Source organism: Bos mutus, chromosome 27 (assembly GCF_027580195.1).
Source record: "Bos mutus isolate GX-2022 chromosome 27, NWIPB_WYAK_1.1, whole genome shotgun sequence".
Lineage (NCBI taxonomy): Eukaryota > Metazoa > Chordata > Mammalia > Artiodactyla > Bovidae > Bos > Bos mutus.
Genome location: NC_091643.1, coordinates 12,415,205 through 12,439,840, shown reverse-complemented (window position 1 = coordinate 12,439,840; position 24,636 = coordinate 12,415,205). Strand labels below are relative to the sequence as shown.

Here is a 24,636-nt window from a genome sequence, read left to right as displayed (position 1 = left end):
ATGTGGCCCGAGCCACCTCCCCACCCACCCGGCCTCGGGGCCCCACCTCATACACGCCACCCGTATCTCCCCGCAGCTGCTGGCTGGTGTGGCGCCCGAGCCTAGGCGCCTTCTACATCCCCGTGGCTTTGATTCTGCTCATCACCTGGATCTATTTCCTGTGCGCAGGGCTGCGCTTACGGGGTCCCCTGGCACAGAGCCCAAAGGGGGGCACCGGCCGGGTCTCCCTGGAGCCGGGGGAGGAGCTGAGGGGTTCCACCAGGCTCAGGAGCAGCGGCCCCCTCCTGAGTGACTCGGGTTCCCTCCTGGCGGCTGGAAGCACAGGGGTGGTGACGCCCGGGCCCCCGGAGGACGGCGACGGCCTCTATTCTCCGGGAGTCCAGCTGGGGGCGCTGGTGACCACGCATTTCCTCTACCTGGCCACGTGGGCCTGCGGGGCGCTGACGGTGTCGCAGCGTTGGCTGCCCCGAGTGGTGTGCAGCTGTCTGTACGGGGTGGCGGCCTCTGCCCTGGGTCTTTTCGTCTTCACCCACCACTGTGCCAGGCGCAGGGACGTCAGGGCCTCCTGGCGCGCCTGCCGGCCCCCGGCCTCGGGATCCCGCGCCTCCCCGCGGGCCGCGCCTGCCGGCCCCGAAGACGGGTCCCCGGTGTTCGGAGAGGGACCCCCGTCTCTCAAGTCGTCCCCGAGCGGCAGCAGCGGCCACGCGCAGCCCCCGGGGCCCTGCAAGCTCACCAACCTGCAGCTGGCGCAGAGCCAGGCGTGCGAGGCGGGGGCGGCCGCCCGCGGGGACGGGGAGCCTGAGCTCCCGGGTCCCCGGGCCGGCCTCGGCCCGCGCCATCCCAACAACCTGCACCACGGCCGTCGGGGCCACAAGAGCCGCGCCAAGGGGCACCGCGCGGGGGAGGCCGGTGGCAAGAACCGGCTCCGGGCGCTGCGAGGGGGCGCGGCCGGGACGGCCGAGCTGCAGTCAAGCGAGAGTGGCAGCCCGCACCACAGCCCTTCCGAAAGCTACCTGGGCAGCAGCCGCCACAGCCCGGGCGTCGGTCCCCGGCTCGAGGGCGAGGCCGCTCTCACGCCGTCTGAGGGCAGCGACACAAGCGCCGCACCGCCCCCCGAGGCCGGCCGGCCGAGCCAGCGCCGCAGCGCCAGCCGCGACAACCTCCGGGGCGGCGTGCTGGAGAAGGAGAGCAAGCGCCGCTCCTACCCGCTCAATTCGGCCAGCCTCAACGGCGCCCCCAAGGGCGGCAAGTACGATGACGTTCCCTCGAGCGGCGCCGAGGCGGCCGGCGGCGGCTGCATGAAGACCGGCCTCTGGAAAAGTGAGACCACCGTCTAGGGTGGGTGCGGGCGCCGCTTCGGCACGAGCTGGCCGTGCAGGGTCTTGACCCCGCTTCTCGCGGAGGGGCGGGGGGCGCCTCAGAGACGTCGATCGGTACGCCCCCAGGTTGGAGTGGAGGTGCCTCGTTGCACCTGGGCTCTCCAGCTGTAGTCCTGGAGGCCGGGAGAGGGAAAGGCGCAGACCCGCCCCTGCAGAGCGGGCCGTCTCCCCGGGGTAGCGACAGACAATCCCTGGATCGCGGGAGGGGTAGGTTTCCGTCCCGGCCCAGGCAGCACCTGCCGTCCAGGCTTGCGGCCTAAAGTCCTGCCGGTCTGCGGTGCGACCTAGAGTGGCGGGGACAGCTCGGGCGGGCCCCTTCTAAGGTACACCTGCCTCACTGGCGGCATCCGCGTTACTGGGAACATTGGTGATGGAGTCTGAGTGAGGCGTTCTCGCCTAGCCGCCCTCTGAAGTCTCCCCTCTGTGCCCACACCCCAGAGCCTCTCTCTCACCCGATTCTGGCTAACTAGGGAGCCTAGCAGATGAGCCAGGTGACCAGGACAAGCCGGAGGAAACAAGGTGTTGCTTTTTGAAATTAACTATGCAAGAGGAGAATGGGGGCCGCGTGAAAGGCAGCTGGGATCAACCAGCTCTCTGGAAGGGAGGGAGGGAGGGAGGTGGAAGGAGGGGTGCAGGATTAGGGCTGGAGGCCATTCCCACGGGACTGGGACAAGACCCACATGGCAGGGCTCAGAGGGGGCACTTCAGGACAAAGCTAAGGTCCTACATCTAAGACGCTGACTGCCAGGTACCTGGGGAGGATGGGAAGATAGCAGAGCTAGTACTTCGATTTGGGGCTGAAGGTAGTCCTGCCTCAAACCTAGTCCTACTGAAAGAAAACGCTCTGAAGAGGGGCGCCACTGCCGGGCTTCACGTGGTGCTGGAAAAACACTGTTAATGGCACAGCCCATATCCCCAGTCTCAACCTTCCACCGCCCAGGGACTAAGAGGCCTCCCCACCTCCATGAGGCCAGACAGGAGAATCTTATCGATGATCTTGTGTCTAGCTCCATATTAGAAACCTCCAAAAAAAATGAAACCAGCTTCCTGCCCCACCGAAGCCCAAACCAAATCCCCAAGGCAAAGGGTAGGGGCCCTGTGAATCACCTGGGACCTGTGCCTTCACTACTTCTAAACACCAGCACTCATATTTCCCAACCTAAAGAGCAACCACCAGCCTTTGATTACAGCACTCGATCAAAGTGGAAGGAACCTTGGGCCTCATGAAAAGCAACAGGGAAACTCAGCCCAGTCTCCATATCACTCCAGCCTGATCGCCAAGGCGAGAGCAGACAGACAGGGGAAAGGGAGAAAACCCACACGCCCTGAGATGGATCCTGTTATTTATGCTTGCTGCACAGACAATATTAGACAGAAAAAAAAAAAAAAAAAAAAGCTTCATATTATTCTTCCACGTATGCTGGCTGCTGTTTACATACCCCGCCAATGCCTTCGCACTGGAGAGCTTTTTGCAATACGCTGGGGAAAGGGGAGGGAGGGGATGAAAAGTGCCAAAGAAAACATGTTTTTAAAAGCTCGGGTTTTATACAATAGAAGGTTTTCTAGCAGATGCCTCTTGTTTTAATATATTAAAATTTTGCAAAGCCCTTTGAGCTATGACCTTACTCCTCCACCCACGGTCCTTTTGTGATGAAAGAGGATCTCTAACACTGTACACACGAGCCCACAGGGTCTGTGAACAAACACAGGGCCGAGGGTTGCTCAGTTCCCATCCTTTGAGAGCTGGTAACGCTGGGAATACCCATGATCCACACCAGGAGAGGCCCACCAGCCCCGTGGCAGCCGTGTATCCAATCCCATCTGGGAGCCGGAGAGCCCCTGACACTGCCCCAGCAGCCCGAGAGAAAGCAAGCCTACAGAATCCGGAGGGAGGCAAGCCGCTCTCTTGGACCAAGGGATGGGACTCTCTCCAACATGGGCGTCCCCACGCTCCTTCTGACTTCGCCTCTGGGACTACACAACCCCTCTTGGGTCCCTTAAACGAGAATGGAAACACCTGAGGGCTTGTGGACAGTGATTCCTCTGGCTGTGTCAGGCCAGTTAGCAAGTCATCAGATGAGGGGAAGCGCCCTCAACGCCCAGTGTGCATCAGGGAGGGTTCGGAGTACCCTGGGCGGCCTGTCTAGCTGCCTGGGCCTTCTGGAAGTCCCTAACTTCCTGAGGGGTACGCAAATACTGCTCGATTTCACTATCAGAAATGTCCTCGTCTCCAGTGACCATGGAGACAGGGGGGGCGGGACAGACTCGTTTTGGGGGCTTCAACATGCAGGGTGGGAGGAGGAGAGCGGGGCTGGAGGGCCGCTTGCCCGCAGGCAGCTCTAAAGAGCTACTCCCCACATCCTCGTCTCCCAGTCCTTGCCCCTGCCCCTGGCCCTGCAGCTCCTTCTCCCCGGCACCCATCTCGGCTGTTCCATCCCGAAAGGCCTTGCGGACCAGCATGTGGCGGTGCTGGAGAAGGTCGCCGATGTGCTTGACCACAGACCGTTTGTCAAGCTTCAGAACCTGCAACCAGGCCAGCTGCTCAGCCATCCGCAGCAGCACAGCCAGCAGCTCCTGCAGGCGGGAGGAAGCGGGGTAGGGCAGGTCCACGTTCGCCAATTTACAAAATCGGGCAAGGGAACAGGTCAGCCGATCTGAAGGCCGCAGGGACTGCCACGCCAGGAAAGTGGCAGCGGTGATGACGGGCAAGGGGTGCCGCCCGGTCACCAGCCACGTCTCATCGGCCAGCTCCACCAACTGCAGCGTTCGCGACAGCATCTTCTCCTTGTCTTCCACGTACTTGGCTGGCACAGATGGGGAGGCTTCAAACAGCTTGAAGCTGAAATAACCAAAATAAGGGTCTGGTCTCGGTACCTCCGGGAGACAGCTCTTCCAAAGCACAGAAGATAGGCAAACTATGCTATCCTTTCAGGAACACACAAGCCTGCTGCGTAGCAACTTTATTCAGGTACCAAGAGAAATCAGGGCGAGTCTCCTGCAGGAGAGGTGAAGGGCAAGAGAGTGCAGAAGGGCGCTAACGTCTATTGACAATCCTGCCGCCCCCACCATCAGCCATCATTCTGAGTGCTTTACAAAATGTTCTTTAATCTACTCAACACCCTGTTATGTGCATTTAAGAGTCGAAAAACTTGCCCACAGTCATCCAGCTTAGAAGTGACCAAGCTTCAAACTCAAGGTCATTCAACACTGACAGCCTTTGCTTTCTACCGTATTTGTCAGAAAAAGAAAAGAACACAGCTACTTATTAAAGAGAAAAATTAGCTTCTAACTCCAGCTCTGTCAGTTTGCTCATACTCTTTCAGCTCTAGTCACACACAACGTGATTCTGCTGAGGCAGGGCTGTGGCATTTAGTCAAGCAGGCCTGAGTGGCAGAACCCAGAAGCCCCGTGCCAAAGCTGATACTTAACCTTCCTACAGCATCAAGCTGCTGTGACAGCGAAGGGGTTTGAAAATGATACAACATTCTAGAAACGTAAACTGGGATTCACCCGACCAGCACCAGGCATAGGAGAAGGAGAAGTCCATCCTCGTAGAATGGACTTGGTCAAAAAGAGACAGTTGGAAGTAAAAGGATTCGGGTCTAAAGCCATCCCACCCCCGTGTCTCCCACCAGGCAGGTACCTGCTACAGTAGGTCTTCACCAGGTCCACCAAGCACAGAGATGGCACATCCAGCCCCAGGAGCTTCACTATCTGCATGTAGGTTCCAGAAAACACATCCAAATCTGCATACAGCAGGGTGCAGATGGTCCCCATGGTCAGGGGCCAGTTGCGCTGCCGGCAGGTGATTAGGACACAGCAACCAGCCAGCACCTCCTTCTTCTGCAGCCTGGCCGTGCGGATGCCAGCGAGCTGGTGCGCCTGTTGGTAGTAGGCAACTGCCGTGTCCTCAAATGTTGGCGGCAGCTGCAGCACTCGACAGAGGTCTCTCACTCGACGAAGACCTAGGAAAATCCATGGCAGGAGTTGTAGGGGTTCCCAACAATACGTTAACAGGATCAGACAACTTGATTGAGTGGGATTTATCCCAGGGATGCAAAGATTTTTCAATATCCATAACTCAATCAGTGTGATACACCACATGAATAAACTCAGAATAAAAACCATATGATCATTTCAATAGATGCAGGAAAAGCTTTTGATAAAATGCAACATCCATTTAAGATAATAATAATAAAAAAAATCTCTCCAGAATGTGGGTCTAGAGGGAACAACATAATAAAGGTCATATATGACAAACTCACACTAGCATTATACTCAATGGTGAAAAGCTGAAAGCATTTCCTGTAAGATTAAGAACAAGACAAAGATGCCCACGCTTGTCACTTTTATTCAACATAGCTTTGGAAGGTCTAGCCATAGCAAACAGAGAGGAAAACTAAAAGGAATCTAAATTATAAAGGAAGTAAAAACATCACTGTTTGCAGATGACGTGGTATTATACGTGAAGGAGTCAAAGGAGCTCCCAGCAAGTTCTGTTAAACTCGCCTCAGATACCACATGCACAAATAATGGACCTTTCTACAATGATGAGTGACACTTGGTAAGGCCATTTGAAAAGCACAAAGACATTTGTGGAAAGAAGTCAACACTTCAGTGCCTCATCTTTTGGAGGTTGGTTTGATTTGTGACCAAGCTTTGACCTGGGTTCCTTGAATCTACCTCAAACATACCCAAGCAGACATAAACCTTCCACCTAATTTATTCCTCTCTTAGAACCACCTCCATCTTTTATTTCTAATTACCATTCTCTTCTTCTCTACCTTTACATAGTAATGCTGAAAACAGAAAAGACAAGAGATGAGCTGGACCATAAGGAGAATTTTCTTTAAAGCCACTGTGTCATCAAAGGTTGATTCTCACCTCGTTGCTGGCTTCGACTAACTTGTTCGTTTTCCCCGGTGCTTCGAGAATATGTTACTTCTGTAAGATAATGAACAAATAGCTTGTTTAGTCTCTATTCACAGACCCCTGCCCTCCTACCACACAAAACCAGGAAGCAGAATCCAAATCATCAGGTACCCACTACCCGTCTCACAGAAGGTGCTCATCTTTGCAGGTAAAAGGTCCATCTGGTTTTCTATGACCACAAGCAGTACCAAATACACAGAAGGCTTTAGAAGATTAGGACTAGCACTAAAGCAGTTCCAAGTGTTCCAAATTTCCAGCCACCCCTCCTGTACATTCAATTCAGGCAATTTTCCTGCCTGTAGATTTTGAGGGCTGCACTGGTCAGGGACTTGGAACACAAATGGAAAAAAAAAAAAAAAAGTTTTTGCCAATTAGTTTTCAAAACTGCTTCGGGGTAGTAATATTTCCCGCATTCGCACAACACTGACCTATTGATATAATGCTTCCAAACAGGCAGACTAGGTAAATTGAGTGGAACTTTGTTTCTCTCTGTTTCATTTATTCAACTGAACTGAATGTATTCGTTAACACCTACATGTAACAGATATGGTGCTAAAAAAAAAAAAATAATGGCAGCTCCCGATCAGCAGTTCACTAGTTCATTTTCATGTTTTCTCCCATATCTAAGTGTGCTCTAGACAGGGAGAGGGCAAGAGATAAGAAGCATCTGACGTCAATCCCTCCATCGCCCCAGGCTGTATCCATGGCCCTGGAAAAGCCCTCACAGGTACCTCGGAGGTTGCCCTCGTCACTGAAGGTGGTCGTAAGAATGCCCTCGGTGACCACGCAGCCGCAGTCGGAGCACACCAGCTGGTTCTGGGAATAGTGCGAGTCTTCCACGAGCTCAGCGGAGCCGCAATCGGGACAGCGGCCTCTACCCGGCATCGCACAAGCGGTCCAGAGCCCAAGCAGCTAACCGCCCCCACCTCCCACAACAGCAACTATGCCGAAACAGGAAGTAGGAGCGAAGTCTTGTAGGGTTGCACCTTCCTCTTCCGGCTAGAGTAACAGCCGTACTGTAGGTACCGCCTCCGCGGCTTCCGGTCCGTTCCTCTGCGGACTCGGGTAGAAACGTGATCGAGGAAAGGAGGTTCCTGATGTGGACTGTATCTTCGAATTCCCCGCGATCTGTACTTAGTTTGAGGTTGGCTGTCTAGGCTCGGGGGGTTACTCTTGAGTGAGCTTTCTACCGCCGTGGACGCGCGTAACAAACTAAAATTTGTTGCCAGCCACAAACAATTCTTCTTTCTAAAGCGCCAAGGGTATCTCAGACTCTCCTTTTTCTCTTTGGTAATAAATGTTGATTCTGGCCATAGTATAAAATTTGTGGCCTAAAAGGGAGGGTAGTGTATTGAGAGAGCAGGAAATTGTGTTCTTTCCAGAGCAGCTTCCCTACAAGCACGTTGTTTCCTCTCTTTGCAGTCTGTTTTTCTCCCCTGTAGAATGAGGAAGTTGAATTAAAATCCAGAGTGACAACCTGGGAGGCTTCCAGAGACTAGGCAAGAAATGTCTAAGGGAGTTGGAGAGAAAGACTACGGAGGTTAGTGAGGCCCTTGGCAGTCTGAAGAATTTAAGCAGATTGGGATGTTTTAAAACCTTAAGCTTTAAGATGCTCCAAGAGTCTAGCTCCGAAGGTCCTGGCGTGGTATAGTACAGATGAAAAAAGCAAGCAAACGTGTGCCTCTAGTAATGTTCCAGAAACCAAGCTCACAGACGAGAGATTTTGTTTGTCATGTTTGAATATAACTTAAGTGTCAGCAAAGAGGATGTGTTTTCTCATAAGTAAATCCCAATTGCACTCATCAAGAATAAAGGTTTTCAGGAATTCCCTGGTAGCCCAGTAGTTAGGACTTTGTGCCTTCACTGCTGCGGGCCCAGGTTCAATCCCTGGTCAGGGAACTAAGATTCCACAAGCCATGCAGTGTGGCATAAATACATAAATAAATAAATGTTTTTTAACACTTGAAAGTTTTAGAATCAATTGTGTTTGAAAAATAAGACAATTGAGTTAAAGTTACAAAGAACCATGGCCAGTCCCTCTGACTCCAAGAAAACAGACGGGAGTTATCACAGCCAGTGCTGAAAGTATGTGGGGAATTTCTGCTTCTCAGTTTGATCTTGGAGAATTTCAGGCAGTCTCTGGCATTAGCTGATTTTAGAAGATGTTAGTTTCAGACTGTGCAATCAACATCCTCACTGGGAGGGTAAACAGGTCCCTAAAAGGAACATGGAGAAGGCAATGGCACCCCACTCCAGTACTCTTGTACTGGAAAATCCCATGGATGGAGGAGCCTGGTAGGCTGCAGTCCATGGGGTCGCTAAAGGTCAGACACGACTAAGCGACTTCACTTTCACTTTTCACTTTCACGCATTGGAGAAGGAAATGGCAACCCACTCCAGCGTTCTTGCCTGGAGAATCCCAGGGACAGGGGAGCCTGGTGGGCTGCCGTCTATGGGGTCGCACAGGGTCGGACACGACTGAAGTGACTTAGCAGCAGCAGCAAAAGGAACATAACTGGCCCTGGGAGCATGTCTTTACATTCCCCAAAAGAACAGTATCCGACGCCAGTCATCCCAATTTTGTGCAGATCATGAACCTAACAGCATTATTTTTTTAAGTGGGATTTCACTTCAGAGTCATCTACCCATGACAGAAGCCTTGAGATTCTGCTTTCCCTGACATTTCTCATAGTAAAGTGGAAGAGCCGTTTTATGATCCGGCAACGCTGGGGCTTCCCAGGTGCACAGTGGTAAAGGATCTACCTGCAATGCAGGAGACACAGGAGACTCGAGTTCAATCCCTGGGTAGGAAGATCCCCTGGAGGAGGAAATGGCAACCCACTCCAGTATTCTTGCCTGGAAAATCCCATGGACAGAGGCGCCTGGTGGGTTTATAGTCCATGGGATCTTAAAGAGTCAGTCATGATTGAGCACACACACAGCTAGCAACTCCAGGGGTGGAGAGGTAATTCTCCTCCAGCCACAAATGTGTGATGGTCTCAGAGAGCCTCATCCTCAGACGCAAACAAGCAGGGAGGTAGTCAGGACCCAGGCCAGAAGATGGCGTGCTCTCCTAAGACATGCAAGACTAAGGCTCACGTTCTCACGAAGAAAACCATTTATTTAGGAAATTCATTTGTCTTCCTCTGGGAAATCAGGACATACACATCATCCTTGGTGCCTTTCCTTCCGATACAAACTCTACGAAGATTTAGGGCTTCCCTGGTGGCTCAAACAGTAAAGACTCTGCCTGCAATGCAGGCGACCCGGGTTAAGAACTAAGTGTCCTTCAGTGACAGTGATGATCTGTTTAACAGATGCTTCTCAAAGCCCTCTCCCCAGCTCCTCCCCAAGCCTGTGAAGCTGGAGCCATGTTTCTTGTCCCTAAGGCCAGAGCCCACGGGGTACTTGGCACATCGGCTTTTGGAATGCTGAGTGCCCAGATGGGCTGGATTAGAGCAGAAAGCTACTGAGGAAGGAAGGCCATTAGAAAAGATGCCTCAGACGTGGTCCAGATGTGAAATTCTGACCTCGAGGCCAGAGTTCTTTCTCTAGAGGAGGCCAGACAGAAAGGCCGATGGAAGATGTCCCCATGGACGGCCCCTGGCCAGTCATCTCTGGTTACATGCGTGTATTCATCGGTGGTCTGCCTGTCTTTGTTGCAAGTCTCCCTGGGAATGAACTGGCTGTCTCATTCCTGTGTCCCAGGAGCGCCTGTTACACCACAAGGCTGTTAGCTCCTGTGGACACCCATCCTGGGTAGGCCTGTCAGAGGCCACACATAGATGGAATTCCTCAGCGGCAGGATCATTTCTAATCTGGAGTGAGTAACTGGGGGGAGGTGGAGTTGGGCTTCTCTCAAGGCCTAACCCCGGGCTTCTTCCAACTCAGAAGACTCTCTAACCCAGTTTCACTCTGAGCCTGGAGGACCCACTCTCCTCACCACCCTGGGCCTTGGAGCTTTTCTGCCTGGGTCCCCTTCATCTCAGCTTTTCAGCAGATGCTGATTCTCCTCTGACAGCAGTGGTGACGGCCTCAGTCCAGGGCACCACCAGGGCCCTCGCTCATATTCACTTTCCCCTTTCCTGTAGTTTATTCTGTCCCTCCCCCTGGCTAAGGATCACTGTGTTGGGTTTCTTGATCTCCCAGGAAGAAAGGCACCTGGCAACTCTGAGGAGGTGGCCACAGGCCTAGAGCTCAATCATAGCCGGAACATCCCTCCTCGGGAGCCATGGCTTATAGGGCCTTGTCTTGAGTGGGGCTGAGTTACGTGGGCTCCACTTTCCCTGCCTGCTCCCATCCTCCAGTATTCCAGGTCACTCAGAATATTATCCCTTTGCCCCCCCCCAAACTAATCCTAGACTGGGTGTCCACAGACATTTTCTGAAAAGGGCCCGAAAGCAAATATTTAGGTTTGGTGGATGTGAAAGTTTTTGTTTTAACCGCTCAAGTCTGCTTTTGCAGCATGGACACAGCCATAGACAATTACTCAGACATAGACGATGAACTCAGCTGTATCCCAATAAAATTGTGGAGACACTGAAATTTGAATGTCATGAATTATTGTTATTTTGATTGTTTAAAAAAATGTAAAAATCTCCAGTATTCAGTGCAATGCTGTTGACTATGGTCATTCTGGCCATTTGATCTCTAGACTTGTTCATCCCACATTAAGAAAAAAAAAAAAGAGGAGAAATCATCCTTGTTTCTTTGTTGTTGTTGGGGTTGTGTGTTGTTTTTTTTTTTTTTTTGCACTGCATGGCTTATGGGATCTTAGTTCCTTGATGAGGGATTAAATCCAGGACCATAGGAGTAAAAGTGCAGTTTTCTTCCCCTGGACTACTAGAGCACCGCCAGGAAAAATCACCCTTGGTTTGAGGGCCACATGAACAAGAGTGAAGCCATAGTTTGACACCTGTTCTAGAACCCCAGGTTGGATAGGTGATTTCAAATCCTTTCTTAACTACCTGCTGTGGGACCCCAGGCAAACTCCAGTTCTGATGCCTCTGAAAGTCTCCGTTTCCTCATCTGCATAATGGAGATATTATCTACCTTGATGAGAACTGGAAACAGCACTCAGCAGTGCTGAGTGAAATGCAGGAACTCAATAAACAGGCCTTCCTTTTGTGGTCAAGTTTCAGCCTGAAGTGAGCACTTGATGTGCAAGGATGGAGCAGCTTCCTCTCAGTTCCCAGGGCCTGCCGGTGTCACCAGCGTGACTGTTTCTAGGGCTCAGGATACAGGTGTGTGTAAGATAGTCAGACATCATATCACAAGGCCACATGAGGACATCTTCCCTCGGAAGGTTTTGTGGCTTTGGGAACCGCTGGCCCCACAGAGCTTAGCTTAGAGCTTGGAACTTGAATGCAAAGAGATTGTTCCCACCTTCTCAGGACGGGGAGACTGCAGAATCCAAAAGATGGCACCCCCGATCGGCTTAGAGGCAGGGTCTGAGGGCTGGGAATGTGCATGGTGCTGATGCTTTGGCTGTAGTCAGAGTGGGAACGGTACCCTGTGATGTTTTCCATGGGGAGGTGGGCAGGGTGCCCCCCCACAAAAAAAGCAAGGGAGATGAATCTCAGGGGAGAGTTGGGGGTCATTTGTACAAACATTCCTTCCTTGGAGACCCTTTCCAGAGAGCTTTTTGGTTGTTTGGACCAAACCTGGAAGGTTGTATGTTTTAAGAGAAACCGCCTTTGTATCACTTTACACGGTGGTTCCACCATCTACATCCGGTTGGATAACCAGACCCCTCCACCCAAACCGGGGAGGCCCTCGGGAAGCTTCCCCCACCCCACCTGGGAGCAACCCGGGTCCACCTGCGTCTGTCCCTCTACAGTGTGACTTTCATCCCTAAGAGCATCTCCGCCATCCGGACAGCTTGGGACCCTTGGTTGAGGCAAGCAGACCTCTCACTTCTTTGGGGAAGGGTTGGAGATTAGTAGATTGAGCTCAGGAGGAGTCTTTTACAGCCATAATCCCCTCTACTCAGAAATGAATGAGCTACATTTGTGGAACCAGAGACCTGGCTCCTAGATCTGGGCAGTCCTGAATGCAGGGTGAATTCAAATGAAGCTCCAAAAGGCAGGCTTTCACTCTCTGGGAAATCAGTGGGGCAGGGGTGAAGAGGGTGTGTGTGTGTGGTGGGGGGTGGGGGAGGTGGTGCAGGGTGGAAGCAAATCAAGAAAGTGTCTTGTTCCTCTGCTCAGCTTAAGGAAAAGGTGGCAGCTTGTATCACTAGGGACAGGAAATTCAAACGATGTTCAGCTGATAAACGCCAGAGTCCCTTTCAGCCCAAAATATGGGTTGTGTCATAAGGAGGTCATCAGAGATGTCCCAACCCCCACAGGAGAAAGGGCACTGGGTCCCCTGGGCACCAGATAGAGTGGCAGCAGCAGGAACCCAGGCGAGAGACCATCATGGGCTGAGAAACATTGGTCACCCCCTATGAGAGATTCTGCAGGAAGCCAGAAATTCTTATCACACCCATACAAAACCACAGACACAAAACTTTGAAAGGTAGTACCAGTACCATTTTATTTAGTGTTGTAGGAAGTTTTTAGGTTACTTCTCAAAAACAAAAGCAAAGAAATTAAAAATTCCCAAAATAACAAGGCAAGAAATAAGAATTCTACAATCCAGAAATGCTGGATGAGCTTTCAATCAGAGGGAGGAAGAGGTCACGTCAGTAGCTCACACAATAGATACTGAGAAAACCACAGGGTTGAGATTGGTGTAGAAACTAGAGGGTAAGCTCTCTGCCCTCCCCGCAATGGCAACAGATCCTTCAGCCTTGAGGGACCATTCACCAGTGAATGGGTCTAAAAGAGAAAAGGCATGAGGAGTGAAGATCGCGCCTAATTTTACAAGTTGCCTCTGGCCTTCAGTCTGGCAGGTGGCTAAGGGTCGTGGACCCTCCCCACTCCGTGCCCTTCTGAGCCCCCACTGTCAGCTGAGCTGGAAACCACACACGTATGCCAGTCACTGCCCACACACCCTCCACTCTGGGTCAATGGCTGTTCGTGTGGCGAAGGGCAGACTTTCTTGCTCTTCCATCCCACTACCCGGGGAGGCTGACCCACAGGAAATAAAAGAGGTGGGCAGGACATCTGTCAAAGCCCAACGACAGAGACGGTATGAAACAACTGGGCAAAGGATTGACTTTTTTTTCCCAGATGCTGACCTCCAGTGGAAGTTCATCACAAGCTGTTTGGTATTTCACTGGATGCTTCCCTGAAGTACTGACTGGTCTTCTGGGGGTGGGGGGTGGGCAGCCAGGCAGGGCCAAGAAAGAGCTGCTCCTGCTTCTGCAGGGCATGGCCTCCTCCAAGGACCCATCAGTTCAGTGAGCATTCTCAGCAGCCAGAGGCTAAACCAGACTCTCCTGGTGCACACAGCTGGGTGTAAGCCCTCAGACCCATACCGGCTGCAGAAGCTCCAGCCCTCCAGTCCACCTGCCCCTGTGAACAGCCCAGAGCTGACTCCAGCTTTCCCAACTGAGTGCTCCCTTACAGTAGAGTCCTCAAGGACAGGTGTTAACCGGCATCCTTGAGAGGCGCAGGAATGCTACCCATGGAATTCTGTTCCAGCAGCTGGTAGAAACCAGACACTCTTGAAGTTGATTGTCCTTCATTCTCCAGAGTTCTCGAGTGGCATCTCAGAGCAGAGGAATTCGCTCTCTTAAACACGGACCGGGACCCATTCCCGAGGTCCTAGCAGCAGATCTCCCACAACGAAAAGCTTTCGGGAAGAACTCGGGTCTCCACGTGAGCTCTTCTCAGGAGAAACCACTCAGCGCCCCTGCCACCCAGTACACGGGGCTAATCACAGTCCAAGTACACTGACATCAAGTACAAAACATTGCATATCAAATACATACACGTATATCTCCAGAGTTCAAGCGAACATCCAGTTCTCTTTATAGGGATGTAAATAAATCTCGTAGCGCTACAAAAATACAAGTCGTCTGAGAGGTTTACAGTGGTCCCCAGTATGTAGGAGGGTATTAAATAAAACAGCTATCGATAATTAAAAGTGAATCAGTTCAATCAAGTTACAGTATCATCCTTCAGATTAAAGTGCTCTGGTATTAACTAATGTGGCAGCAGATGTGATCCTGAGAAGGAATCCCACTGCCAGTCATCTTGCCTCTTAACTTCAACACAAGAATGAACACAGAGAGATCTGTGTTTATAACTGCTCTCTCCTCAAGCCCTACCCATGCCCTTGGCCTATGACATTCTCTCCCGAGGAGAGATGTCGGGATTTGATGAGATTCTGTCTCAACTGGAACAACAACAAAAAATGAGTAATATAGAAAACATTCTCATATCGGGTTACTAACAATGAAATTACCTGAAGAGTCTGAGTTGTTTAGTTGCTAAGTCATGTCCGACTCTTTGTGACCCCGTGGACTGTAGCTCATCAGGCTCCTCTGTCCATGGGATTCTCTAGGCAAGAACACTGGAGTGGGCTGCCATTTCCTTCTCCAGGGGATCTTCCCAACCCAGCGATTGAACCCCCATCTCCTGCATTGGCAGGATTCTTTGCCGCTGAACCACCAGGGAAGCCCCGAAGAATCTGAACCGGTGATATTAGTTAAAAAGGGGTCCTAGTTTTAAAAAAAAAAAAAGTGTGTTAATCTAGTTTTAAAAACACAGCCATCTAAAAATAGATATCATCTTGCTCTTCACAATGTTATACTAAGGGGGGGAAAATGCCAGGAAGCGCTGCCAAGGAAACCAGGGAGCCAAGCGAAGGCATGGGGGGAGAGGGCCAAGGGACCCCCTGCTGTGGCTCCACCCACCCACCCCCCACCCCCTCCCCTGGTAGAACCATTTTAGCAAGCACCTGGGGCACTTGATGCTAATCAAGGCACTGCCTTGGCCACTCCAGTCACAGGGATCCTGCGATCACCAGAGGAGGGGTTTTGACCAATTCCCTTGAGTGCAAAGTGACTCTAAGTCCCCTGGTCTGCTTCCCTCCATAGACACACACTCTCCATTGATAAAGAGCATATTTTAAAGGCTACTGTGGTGTAGAGGCTGATGTCTGGAAAAGGCAGCTTGTTATAAATCTCAAAGGCACACTCTGCACTCCTCTGCTCCAGTCGAAACAAAAGACCAAGTCCGAGGAGTCAAGTAGGTTTACATGGTATCAAAAATTTAGCATCTGCAGCCAAAATGCCATGCCTGAGCTATTCAAATGCCAAGAAGGTATGTGCAACACAGCCCCGATCGCCTGGTCCTTGTTATCTCACCTGCAGCTTTAAAGACCGGGGGGAGACGTACTTTAAAAATCTCAAAATCAAAGAAAGAAAATCCCAATGTTTAAAATACATTAAGTAATACCCCCCAGTGCCATCTGAACCTCCGGGCCAGCATCAGATCTTATGACCATGTCTCCGGTCAGGCCATAAAATATTTACAACGTGGTTAAAGGCACAGTGGCATTTAAAAATAAAACCCTGGGAATGGACAGTGAAAAGATCCGTTGTAGTCATTGACCTGGCTTCCATGGGTGGGAGGGACTCCTGCCAGATAACCTGGAAGGAAGATGGCAATCTGTGCCCGGCTCTCGGGCACAGCGAGTCCTCGGCCTCGGGAGCTGGTGGAGACAGACCCACGGCAGAGTCTCGATGCTGGAGGCTGGCAGATCACATCTTTCCTGCTTTTTTGCCAACCTGAGAGGGAACCCGGAGGATGTTCGGCGTCTCCTCCATGACCCTGACCAGCAGGTTGTCGATGTAGTCTTCCAGTTGGCGCACCTGACATTCCTTCTTGCTGATCGTTTCCTTCTGTTTGAGGACCAGCTGAATGAGCTCGTCGTGGGTCAGCTGCGCGTAGGCAAATGCGGGGTCCGAGGGCTTGTATTTCTTTGGTGGGGGGCGGGAAGCGGGGACAACAAGAAAATTGACAAAGTCAGCCAAGAAGTCAAACATCTCAGAGAAATACCGGGACTCCCTTGGTGATCCAGTAGTTAAGACTCCACGTTCCCAGTGCAGGGGACCCAGGTTCAGTCCCCAGCCAAGGAACTAGAGCCCACATCTGCAACTAAGAGTTCGCATGCCACAACTAAGATCCTGTGTGGCACAGCTAAAACCTGGCATAGCCAAATAAACAGATATTTATGAACAAATAACTATTTATACGTAAATAAAAGAAATACAGAAGAGGCAGCTTTTAGTGATTGAGTCTGTGATCTGAGTCTCCTGGGAATTCGTTTTCAATTTCCGTGGAAACCTATGACCAATGAAGCTTTCTGTAAAGGGCCAGAGAGTCAGTATCTCAGGCTGCACAGGCCACAGATGGCCTTTGCTGCACGTTCGTCTTTTGGTTTGGTTTTTTGTTTCATTACTTTTTCTTTCTTTTTTTTTTTTTTCCTTTTGGTCCTACCATGAGGTTGGTATATTTAACTTATATTTCACTTATATGCAGAGTACATCATGAGAAATGCTGGGCTAGATGAAGCAGAAGCTGGAATCAAGATTGCTGGGAGAAATATCAATAACCTCAGATATGCAGATGACACCACTCTTATGGCAGAAAGTGAAGAACTAAAGAGCCTCCTGATGAAAGTGAAAGAGGAGAGTGAAAAAATTGGCTTAAAACTCAACATTCAGAAAATTAAGATCATGGCATCCAGTCCCATCACTTCATGGCAAATAGATGGGGAAACAATGGAAACAGTGACAGACTTTATTTTCTTGGGCTCCAAAATCACTGCAGATGGTGACTGCAGCCATGAAATTAAAAGATGCTTGCTCCTTGGAAGAAAAGTTATGACCAACCTAGACAGCATATTAAAAAGCAAAGACATTATTTTGCCAACAAAGTCCGTCTAGTCAAAGCTATGGTTTTTCCAGTAGTCATGTATGGATGTGAAAGTTGGACTATAAAGAAAGCTGAGCACAGAAGAATTGATGCCTTTGAACTGTGGTGTTGGAGAAGATTCTTGAGAGTCCCTTGGACTGCAAGATCCAACCAGTCCATCCTAAAGGAGATTAGTCCTGAAAATTCATTGGAAGGACTGATGCTGAAGCTGAAGCTCCGATACTTTGGCTACCTGATATGAAGAACTGATTCATTGGAAAAGACCCCAATGCTGGGAAAGATTGAAGGCAGAAGGGGGTGACAGAGGATGAGATAGTTGGATGGCATCACTGACTCAATGGACATGAGTTTGGGTAAACTCCAGGAGTTGGTGATGGACAGGGAGGCCTGGCATGCTGCAGTCCATGCCGTCGCAAAGAGTTGGACACAACTGAGCAACTGAACTGAACTGAACTGGGGTTGGTGGGATCTTATTTCCCCACCCAGGGATTGAACCCGGGCCCTCGGCAGTGAAAGTGCAGAGTCCTAACCACTGGACCGCTGGGGAACGACCGATTCAAAGTGTGAAAATCATACTTGAGTCACAGGCTGCAGACCCCTGGACCAGCCTCTAGGCCTGGGGTTTAGAGATGTCACGACTGGAGGTCTGTGAACACCAGAACTGGCACAACCAGGTATCCAAGCGGACCCGAGCCCCAGGCTGAGGGGACCCGTGAAGAAACGCTAGTGGCAGACGACGCTAGGAAACACTCTCCTCCCAGTACAATACGTGAACGTTTATCCCAGACAGTCTGCTACTGCCTCCACTAGGCTCAGGAGACCTGCGATTAGGAGGACGGCCTGGGAGACCCCAGTCTAAGTCATCTCACTCTCAAAACCTATGCAGAGTCAAAGTCAAGGGCCACCACACAGCCACTGGTGGCGCCCCCTCGGGGTCCAGTGGCCGCAGCCGGGGCTGAGCAGCTGCCCCCCTCCTGACCGGAGTAGGAGCCCCAGGGATTGCGATCATCACCTGGGAGGCCTGGAGTCTGACTGCACACTGCTCAGGCCCCAACCACAAGGAGACACAAGATGAGCGTTATGTAAACTAACACGTGGTACCAAGTCTCCAGAGAGATGGGGGAAATAAAAAAAAAAAACCAAACTAACTTTTCCTGAAGTCTGTGACTCAGGTTCGAAAGTTGAAAGAGACGAGGTTGTGGGGCAACCTCAAGACAGTTTTGCCTGTGGAGCTCCGAGGTAATCATGGTTTCACCACCGTGCGGGTTGAACAGTTTTACTGAGAAAGGCCTAGAACTACCTGCTCCAAGAAGCAGTCACGGCAGGAGCAGGCGAACCTCGACACAGCATGAGAGAAGGCCCTGTTCGGTTCAGTGATGCAAACTGCCCGCACGCCAGCCAGAGTCCCAGAGAAATTCTGTGCCTCTTGTCCTGGCTACAGCACAATGATGGCTACTAACTTAGAAACTCCTGACGCTTCCACACACGCAGCAGGAGGCCTAGAAATAGGTGAGATGGTGGTGTTTGTTTAGTTGCTAAGTCGAGTCTTACTCTTTTGCGACCCCATGGACTGTAGCCCGCCAGGCTCTTCTGTCCATGGAATTTCCCAGGCAAGAATACCGGAGTGGGTTGCCATTTCCTCCTCCAGGGGATCTTTCTGACCCAGGGATCGAACCCATGTCTTCTGCATTGCAGGTGGGTTCTTTACCACTGAGCCACTAGGGAAGCCCCTGAGTTACTTGTCAAAAACTGTGTCTCATTTTTAATCTTTTTTTTTTTTTTTTTTTTTAGCTTGAAGGCAGACACTCACAGGGTCCCCCTCTCTGGACCTCCATCATCCTATTTGTGACTTTCAAAACAACCCTTTCAAAAAAGTTGCATTTCTGGGAAAGAACTCTGGAGATTGGTTGTGCAACAATAGGAATGCCCTTAACACTGCTGAAAATGGACACTTTAAATACAGTTGAGGGGGTAAATTTTATGTTTATTTTATCACAATTTTTTTTTCAAAGTGGCATGTCTGTTTACATATCCTACCAAGAATATAAGTAGTCTTTGTAAAAACAACAGCCAAGAATATATCCTCAAGGAGTTTTAGATTATACCTCTGTCACAGAAAGATTTTATCTGTTCAACAATATTGATTACAGGACTTCCCGGGTGGCACAGTGGATAGGAAGGCAATGCAGAGACATGGGTCCCACCCCTGGTCGGGGAAGATCCCACATGCCGTGGAGCGACTGAACCTGCATACCGCAACTGCTGAGCCCGTGGCCTAGGCCCCGCCAGGCACGACCACCGGAGCCCACACGCCCCAGACCTGTGCTCCCACTAGAGAAGCCGCCGCAGTGAGAAGCCACAGGGAAGAGCAGCCCCTGCTCGCCGCAACTAGAGAGAGCCCTCGGGCAGCAACGAAGACCCAGGGCAGCCGAAAATAAATAAGTAACCTCCTCTTAAAAAAAAAAAAAAAACATACTGATTACAGAAGACGTTCGCAGGAGCGTCTGGGAGATAGAAGCAGAGGCTGACACCTGGAGGGAGAGTGCTCCTCGAGAGGAGGCGCCAGGTCCCCACAGGGTCTGACACACCCAGGGCTTCACCTGAGGTGCAGGGCGTCAGGGACCAGGGGGACAGGACGTGCTCCAGGAGCTGGACAAACCAGAGGCCGTGGCTGCCTGGGTGATGGGGGCAAGCTTCAAAGATGGAGTAGTAACCTCTGCCCCAGACTCTGAAGATGAATTAACATTAATTTTCTGTTCATGTTTGACAGAAAACAACAAAGTTCTGTGAGGCAATTATCCTTCGATTAAAAATTAATTTTTTAAAAAATTAATTTTGCCCGCAATAACAGAATCGTGTTTTGAACTGTGAAAAAAAATATATTTATTTATCATAGAAAATCTCAAATCCAGAAGAAGGGAAAAAATTATCACCCATAACTCCAACACTTAACACTTGGGTCTCATTGGTAATGGGCGTTCTTTGTGATAACTTTAGCCTCATACAGAATCAAGTTTTATGGCTTTTGAAAATTGGGTATTTTGTGAGCATTTTCCCATCATTAAATTTTAGAAAAATTGCTTTTTAAATGGATGTTTTAAACTTAATTGTATTTTAACCATTTCTCTGTTGCTGGTCATTTAAGTTGGTTTCAGTTTTCACAATTATATAAGAACACATTTAAAGGCGTGAACATAAATCTTTGGTCATATCCCTACACACTTCCCTAAGACCAAGGCACAGAACTGAAGTGGCATGCACACTTAAGATACCTCCTGAGTGTTAGTCGCTTAGTCGTGTCCGACTCTTTGTGACCCCATGGACTATAGCCCACTAGGCTCTTCTGTCCATGGGATTTTCGAGGCAAGAATATTGGAGAGGGTTGCCATTCCCTTCTCCAAGGGATCTTCCTGACCCAAGGATCAAACCCAGGTCTCCTCCACTGCAGGCAGACTCTCTTCCATCTAAGCCACCAGGGAAGACTAGCGGGACCTCCTACAAAATGTCAAACAGCTCTTCCATTTGGATTCTGTAATCTGAAGAAGAAATGATGCAGGACTTTGAAATCATCAGAAATTCCTATTTATGTGACGACTAAAAAAATTAAAAAGCAATCCAGCAGTCACAGAAAGTAAGCAAGGGCCATGCAGAGGAAGAGGTGCAAAGAAAACACCCATCAACTCAGGAAACGATAGTGCCCATTGGCACATGTTTCCTTCCAGGACTTTCACATTGGACTTTTCCCCCATCGTTTTACCAAGAATGACGTATATTCACGCTGGTCTCCCACTCTCTCCATATAATTTGACAGAAGACTTTTTGGCTCTAGTTGGCTGTGTTATTTTTAAATGGAAGTGTGAAAGCCACCTGAATAAATAATACATTCCTAGTTATTAATCATCTATAAAAGATGGTGGCCCTAACACAATAACCAAAAAAGAAAAGAAAAAAGCCATTATAGTAACGATTCAGCTAGGTTTTCATAACTTTAGCCATGCAGTTTCTTTCCCTAACCTCTCTCTCACTTTGCAACATTCCAAAGAGTAGTTATTTTCATAAGTACTGTTTATGCCTTGGTACAAAGCACCTATTCTATGGCCGGCCAATGGCAGTCTCCAGGAACCTTTCCATATTTACTCAGAGGAGTTACCAGGTCTGGTCCGGGACCAACAGCTCTGTTACAGCCAGGCAGAGGGGCAGCAGTGGGGCTTACAGATCATGAGCAACATAAGTAACAGTTGCCTTGGTTTTAAGGCAAGTTACTGTCAGTCGGGGCCCGGAGATAAGCCCCTGATTAAGTGAGCTTGGACGAGTAAACAGAGCAGGGGACCAAGGGTCTTGCTGACTTCCCGAAAGCTAGGTGTTTGTTTCTCTTTGGAGCCAAGCTGCATTCCACTGTTAAAGGAAGAGGGGTGGGGAGCTGCGAAATGACCCTGGTTTTCGTTATCGTCCCTTTCGTCCTGTTCTTTTGCCCCATTTCCTGGTAAATATCATGCATGCCAGGAAGACAAGGGCTGCTTCTCCTAACACAGCCAAAGAAGCCAGCCAAGCCGGGCTGGGGAAGTTACAGCCAGTCCATCTTTAGGCTCGGGCTGAAAGACCATAGGTACACAATTCTGGATACAGCTGATCATTTTCAGGCTGATGCCCTGTTAGCACGGACTACAGGGAGGAGACGGCAAGACGGCTGGAAAATGCTAAGTGGTTTTCAGCAACAGTTCCTTATCACCACTCTGCCTCTTGACCCAGAACTCAGATCTCTGGCTTTCAGTGGACAACCTTCAGCCCAGTTCCTAGAGGCAAAGGTGCAACAGAGCCAGAGGCATCAGCCATCACCCCGCACTTAAAAATACCTGCAGGAGTGAAGGAGATGTGAGCAAAAGTTTTGTTTTTAAAAAACACAAAAACTGGGACTTCCCTGGTGGTCCAGTGGTTTAGAGTCCGTGCTTCCACTGCAAGGGGCACAGGTTCGATCCCTAATCAGGGAACTTAGATCCTGTATGCTAAGTGGTGTGCCCCCGAATTGCCCCCAAAAACAGAAAAAAACCCACAAAAACTATTTGACATCCTGGAGTCCGTGGGACTGTACAATCTATGATTGAGTGAAACTTCTAGACATCTGCATTAAAACAGAAATGAAGTTTATGTCTCCCAACTGTAGTCTGCAGGGTCGGTTAGGAAACACAACGTGTTTCCACGTGCCTGAAACACAACACATCTCCTCTCATTAACAGTCCCCTGTCACTCAGTAGATCATTCTCCTCCGTCCCTGTGACAATGAGCCAAAGACAAAGAGGTTGGTAGCAAGGCAGGACTCAATCCCTCTGGTTCTAGAACCGGAAAGGGCAGGATGGAGACACTCTCCCCAGCAGAACTCATGGGGGAGGGAGGTGGGGGGTGGTTTTGGTTTTGGGGGGAGGAGCTGCTTTTTTCAGTGGTAGCCACTCAAGCTTTTTACAGGGCAGAGATCCTCTCATCAAGCAATAGTCTTCCTGGAAATTCAGCTTAAGGAAATCAACTACAAGAAGGGGAAAGTCCTATGCAAGAAACTACGGACTACAGTGTTATTCATATCGAAAAACAGAGAACAAGCTAAATAGCCAATTACCCAACTGGGGAGTGGGCAAGTACAGACGAGCATAACCATTTCAAAGAATAATTAAGTAGCAACATGCAGAAGTGTGCATGATAAAAACTAAGCCAACAAGACGATTTCAGAGAGTTTCCACACAGGCAATGGGGCTGGAGACCCATCCTTCTGCTACTATCTTACATTCATCAGTGGACATTGAGGCCTATGAACCAGAAGTTGATAAAGAGCAGGAGGTTGCATGGCCTGAAATGAATTCCTCACATATTTCCTACTAACTGTGAAGGGGAAAAAACAGCTACTCTGCACTGAAGAACCCAGTGGATACCACCTAACCTAAGTCACCAAGTTAACACCCCACTAAGAGGACAGGGTGCCATGGGCCCTTTACACGACGCACTGGGAAGGGCGTGTTTTTCCTGTAGTTAATACCTGCCGAGAAGACCCAGCCTCCACCAAACCACGAGTAGACGTCAGGCAAAGCCAAATGGGAAAATTCTACCAAACAACTGTTCTAAACTCTTGAAAAAGGTCAACGTCTCCAAAGACAAAAAAAGCTGAGGAACCGTTCCAGAGTAAAGGAGATCCTCGAGACAAGATATCAGGGTCTCTTGGTGACCCTGGACTGGGAAACAAAGAAGAAAGGCCACCACTGGGACAAACTGGTGACGCTGAAATATGGACAATGGATGAGAAAACAGTGTGATATGCCTGTTAAATTTCTTCATTTTGATAAGTACCCTTATTCTTAGGAATTACACAGTTAAGTATTTAGGGGTAAAAGGAGCATGACGTGGGCAAGTTACTCTCAAATAATTCAGGGGGGAAAAAGTGTATGTACATACAAAGAGAATGGAGAAGGAGAGGGTGAGCGTGATAAAGCAAATCTGGTGAAATGCCAATAAGCTGGTGGATTGGGGTGAAAGGCGTACAGGAGTTCTTTGTGCTACGCTTGCAACTTTTCTCAAGTTTGAAATCACTTCAGAATAAAGTTACAAGAAAAGGCTATCTGTGCCACAGTTACAACTACAAGAATTTTACCTTCTTGCCAAAAGATACGAAAGGACGCATGGGGAAAAGGAGAATGTCTGTTTGCATGACCCGGGGTGGGGGGGTGGGAGGTGACATTTTCTTCTCATTAAAAAGAAGTACTGGTTGCCAATCGTGTTGCTTCACACACACACACACACACACACACACAAATCCAACAACAGCCAAATGACTATGAGGGGAAAAATTGAGTATGCCATGGGAGGTGTAGGGGCTTCCAAAGATCGTCCAAAGACAGAGACGTGCGGTTGAGTCATCCGGGGTTCCCCACCACCCCCGGAGCTGTATGCCGCGGAGACTCAGACTAACCTGCCTGCTCCCAGAAAAGACATACCTTCATCCCGGCTTCGTTGATCAAGTTCTCACTCACGATCGCGGTAGTTCCCGAGGTGGAGTTAGCGACCTTGGGGGCTGTCGTGTTCATCGGCTTCACGGGATGAAGTCTGGAAGAGAAGGGGGAAAGGACCCTTAGACCTGAGGGAACCACAACACCGAGGGACCACCTCTCTCGGGGGCGGGGGGGTGGGTGGCAACCAGCGAGGCAGGCAGCAGGGGAGCCTGGAGACACGCGCAGAGCCGTGGAGCCCTGCAGAGCTCCAACAGACAAGCCAGCTTCCCACCGGGCGGGGTTTTCATAGAGTAAGCTGTCCACCCGGCTGGTTTTTCCCACTCAAGTCTCAGCTGGCCTCTGAGACCAGGAAAGAAAACTCGGCTCCTGATGCTTCTCTGCAAGGAGAGCTCCATATCAGACAGGGCAGGACAATCCCCACTCTGTCTCAGGATGGCCGCTGCTGCGACGTTCTTGCTCCAAGACACAGGGGTGTCGTCTCTGGGGGGCTCCCAGCCCAGGAGA

General features: G+C 50.2%; 3 protein-coding genes and 1 non-coding gene across 6 annotated transcripts in view; 1 reads left to right on the top strand and 3 right to left on the bottom strand.

The window, feature by feature from the left end:
• The window catches only part of ADGRA2 (adhesion G protein-coupled receptor A2), a 36,484-nt gene extending 34,084 nt beyond the window's left edge, over nucleotides 1-2,400 (top strand). For both annotated transcript variants that reach the window (XM_070364325.1, XM_070364324.1), the window contains one exon: nucleotides 77-2,400. In XM_070364325.1, coding sequence (XP_070220426.1) covers nucleotides 77-1,337 — 1,261 coding nt within the window. In that variant the 3' untranslated portion in view covers nucleotides 1,338-2,400. The remainder of the gene's footprint in view (nucleotides 1-76) is intronic.
• Nucleotides 2,401-2,539: 139 nt separating this feature from the next.
• On the bottom strand, nucleotides 2,540-7,278 carry BRF2 (BRF2 general transcription factor IIIB subunit). The gene is made up of 4 exons (XM_005906107.3): nucleotides 7,043-7,278; nucleotides 6,264-6,323; nucleotides 5,023-5,344; nucleotides 2,540-4,218 (listed from the first exon to the last, which is right to left on the bottom strand). The coding sequence occupies exons 1-4, from the start codon at nucleotides 7,194-7,196 to the stop codon at nucleotides 3,489-3,491; spliced, it is 1,266 nt and encodes a 421-aa protein (XP_005906169.1). The 5' UTR covers nucleotides 7,197-7,278; the 3' UTR covers nucleotides 2,540-3,488.
• A 6,304-nt stretch (nucleotides 7,279-13,582) lies between these two features.
• The window catches only part of RAB11FIP1 (RAB11 family interacting protein 1), a 34,259-nt gene continuing 23,205 nt past the window's right edge, over nucleotides 13,583-24,636 (bottom strand). For both annotated transcript variants that reach the window (XM_070364424.1, XM_070364425.1), the window contains 2 exons: nucleotides 24,118-24,226; nucleotides 13,583-16,185 (listed from right to left, as the gene is read on the bottom strand). In XM_070364424.1, the coding sequence (XP_070220525.1) occupies nucleotides 15,967-16,185; nucleotides 24,118-24,226 (328 nt within the window). In that variant the 3' untranslated portion in view covers nucleotides 13,583-15,966. The remainder of the gene's footprint in view (nucleotides 16,186-24,117; nucleotides 24,227-24,636) is intronic.
• On the bottom strand, nucleotides 17,618-17,690 carry TRNAE-UUC (transfer RNA glutamic acid (anticodon UUC)). Its single transcript has one exon. It is a non-coding gene; the product is annotated as a tRNA-Glu (tRNA).

What these genes read in the sequence shown, in the direction of transcription:
- BRF2 (XM_005906107.3), bottom strand. Translation starts at nt 7,196, where the DNA reads ATGCCGGGTAGAGGCCGCTGTCCCGATTGCGGCTCCGCTGAGCTCGTG. An exon ending in TGACGAGGGCAACCTCCGAG is followed by an intron (nt 6,324 to 7,042) that starts GTACCTGTGAGG and finishes ATTATCTTACAG; the next exon opens with AAGTAACATATTCTCGAAGC. An exon ending in GTGAAGACCTACTGTAGCAG is followed by an intron (nt 4,219 to 5,022) that starts GTACCTGCCTGG and finishes TGGTTATTTCAG; the next exon opens with CTTCAAGCTGTTTGAAGCCT.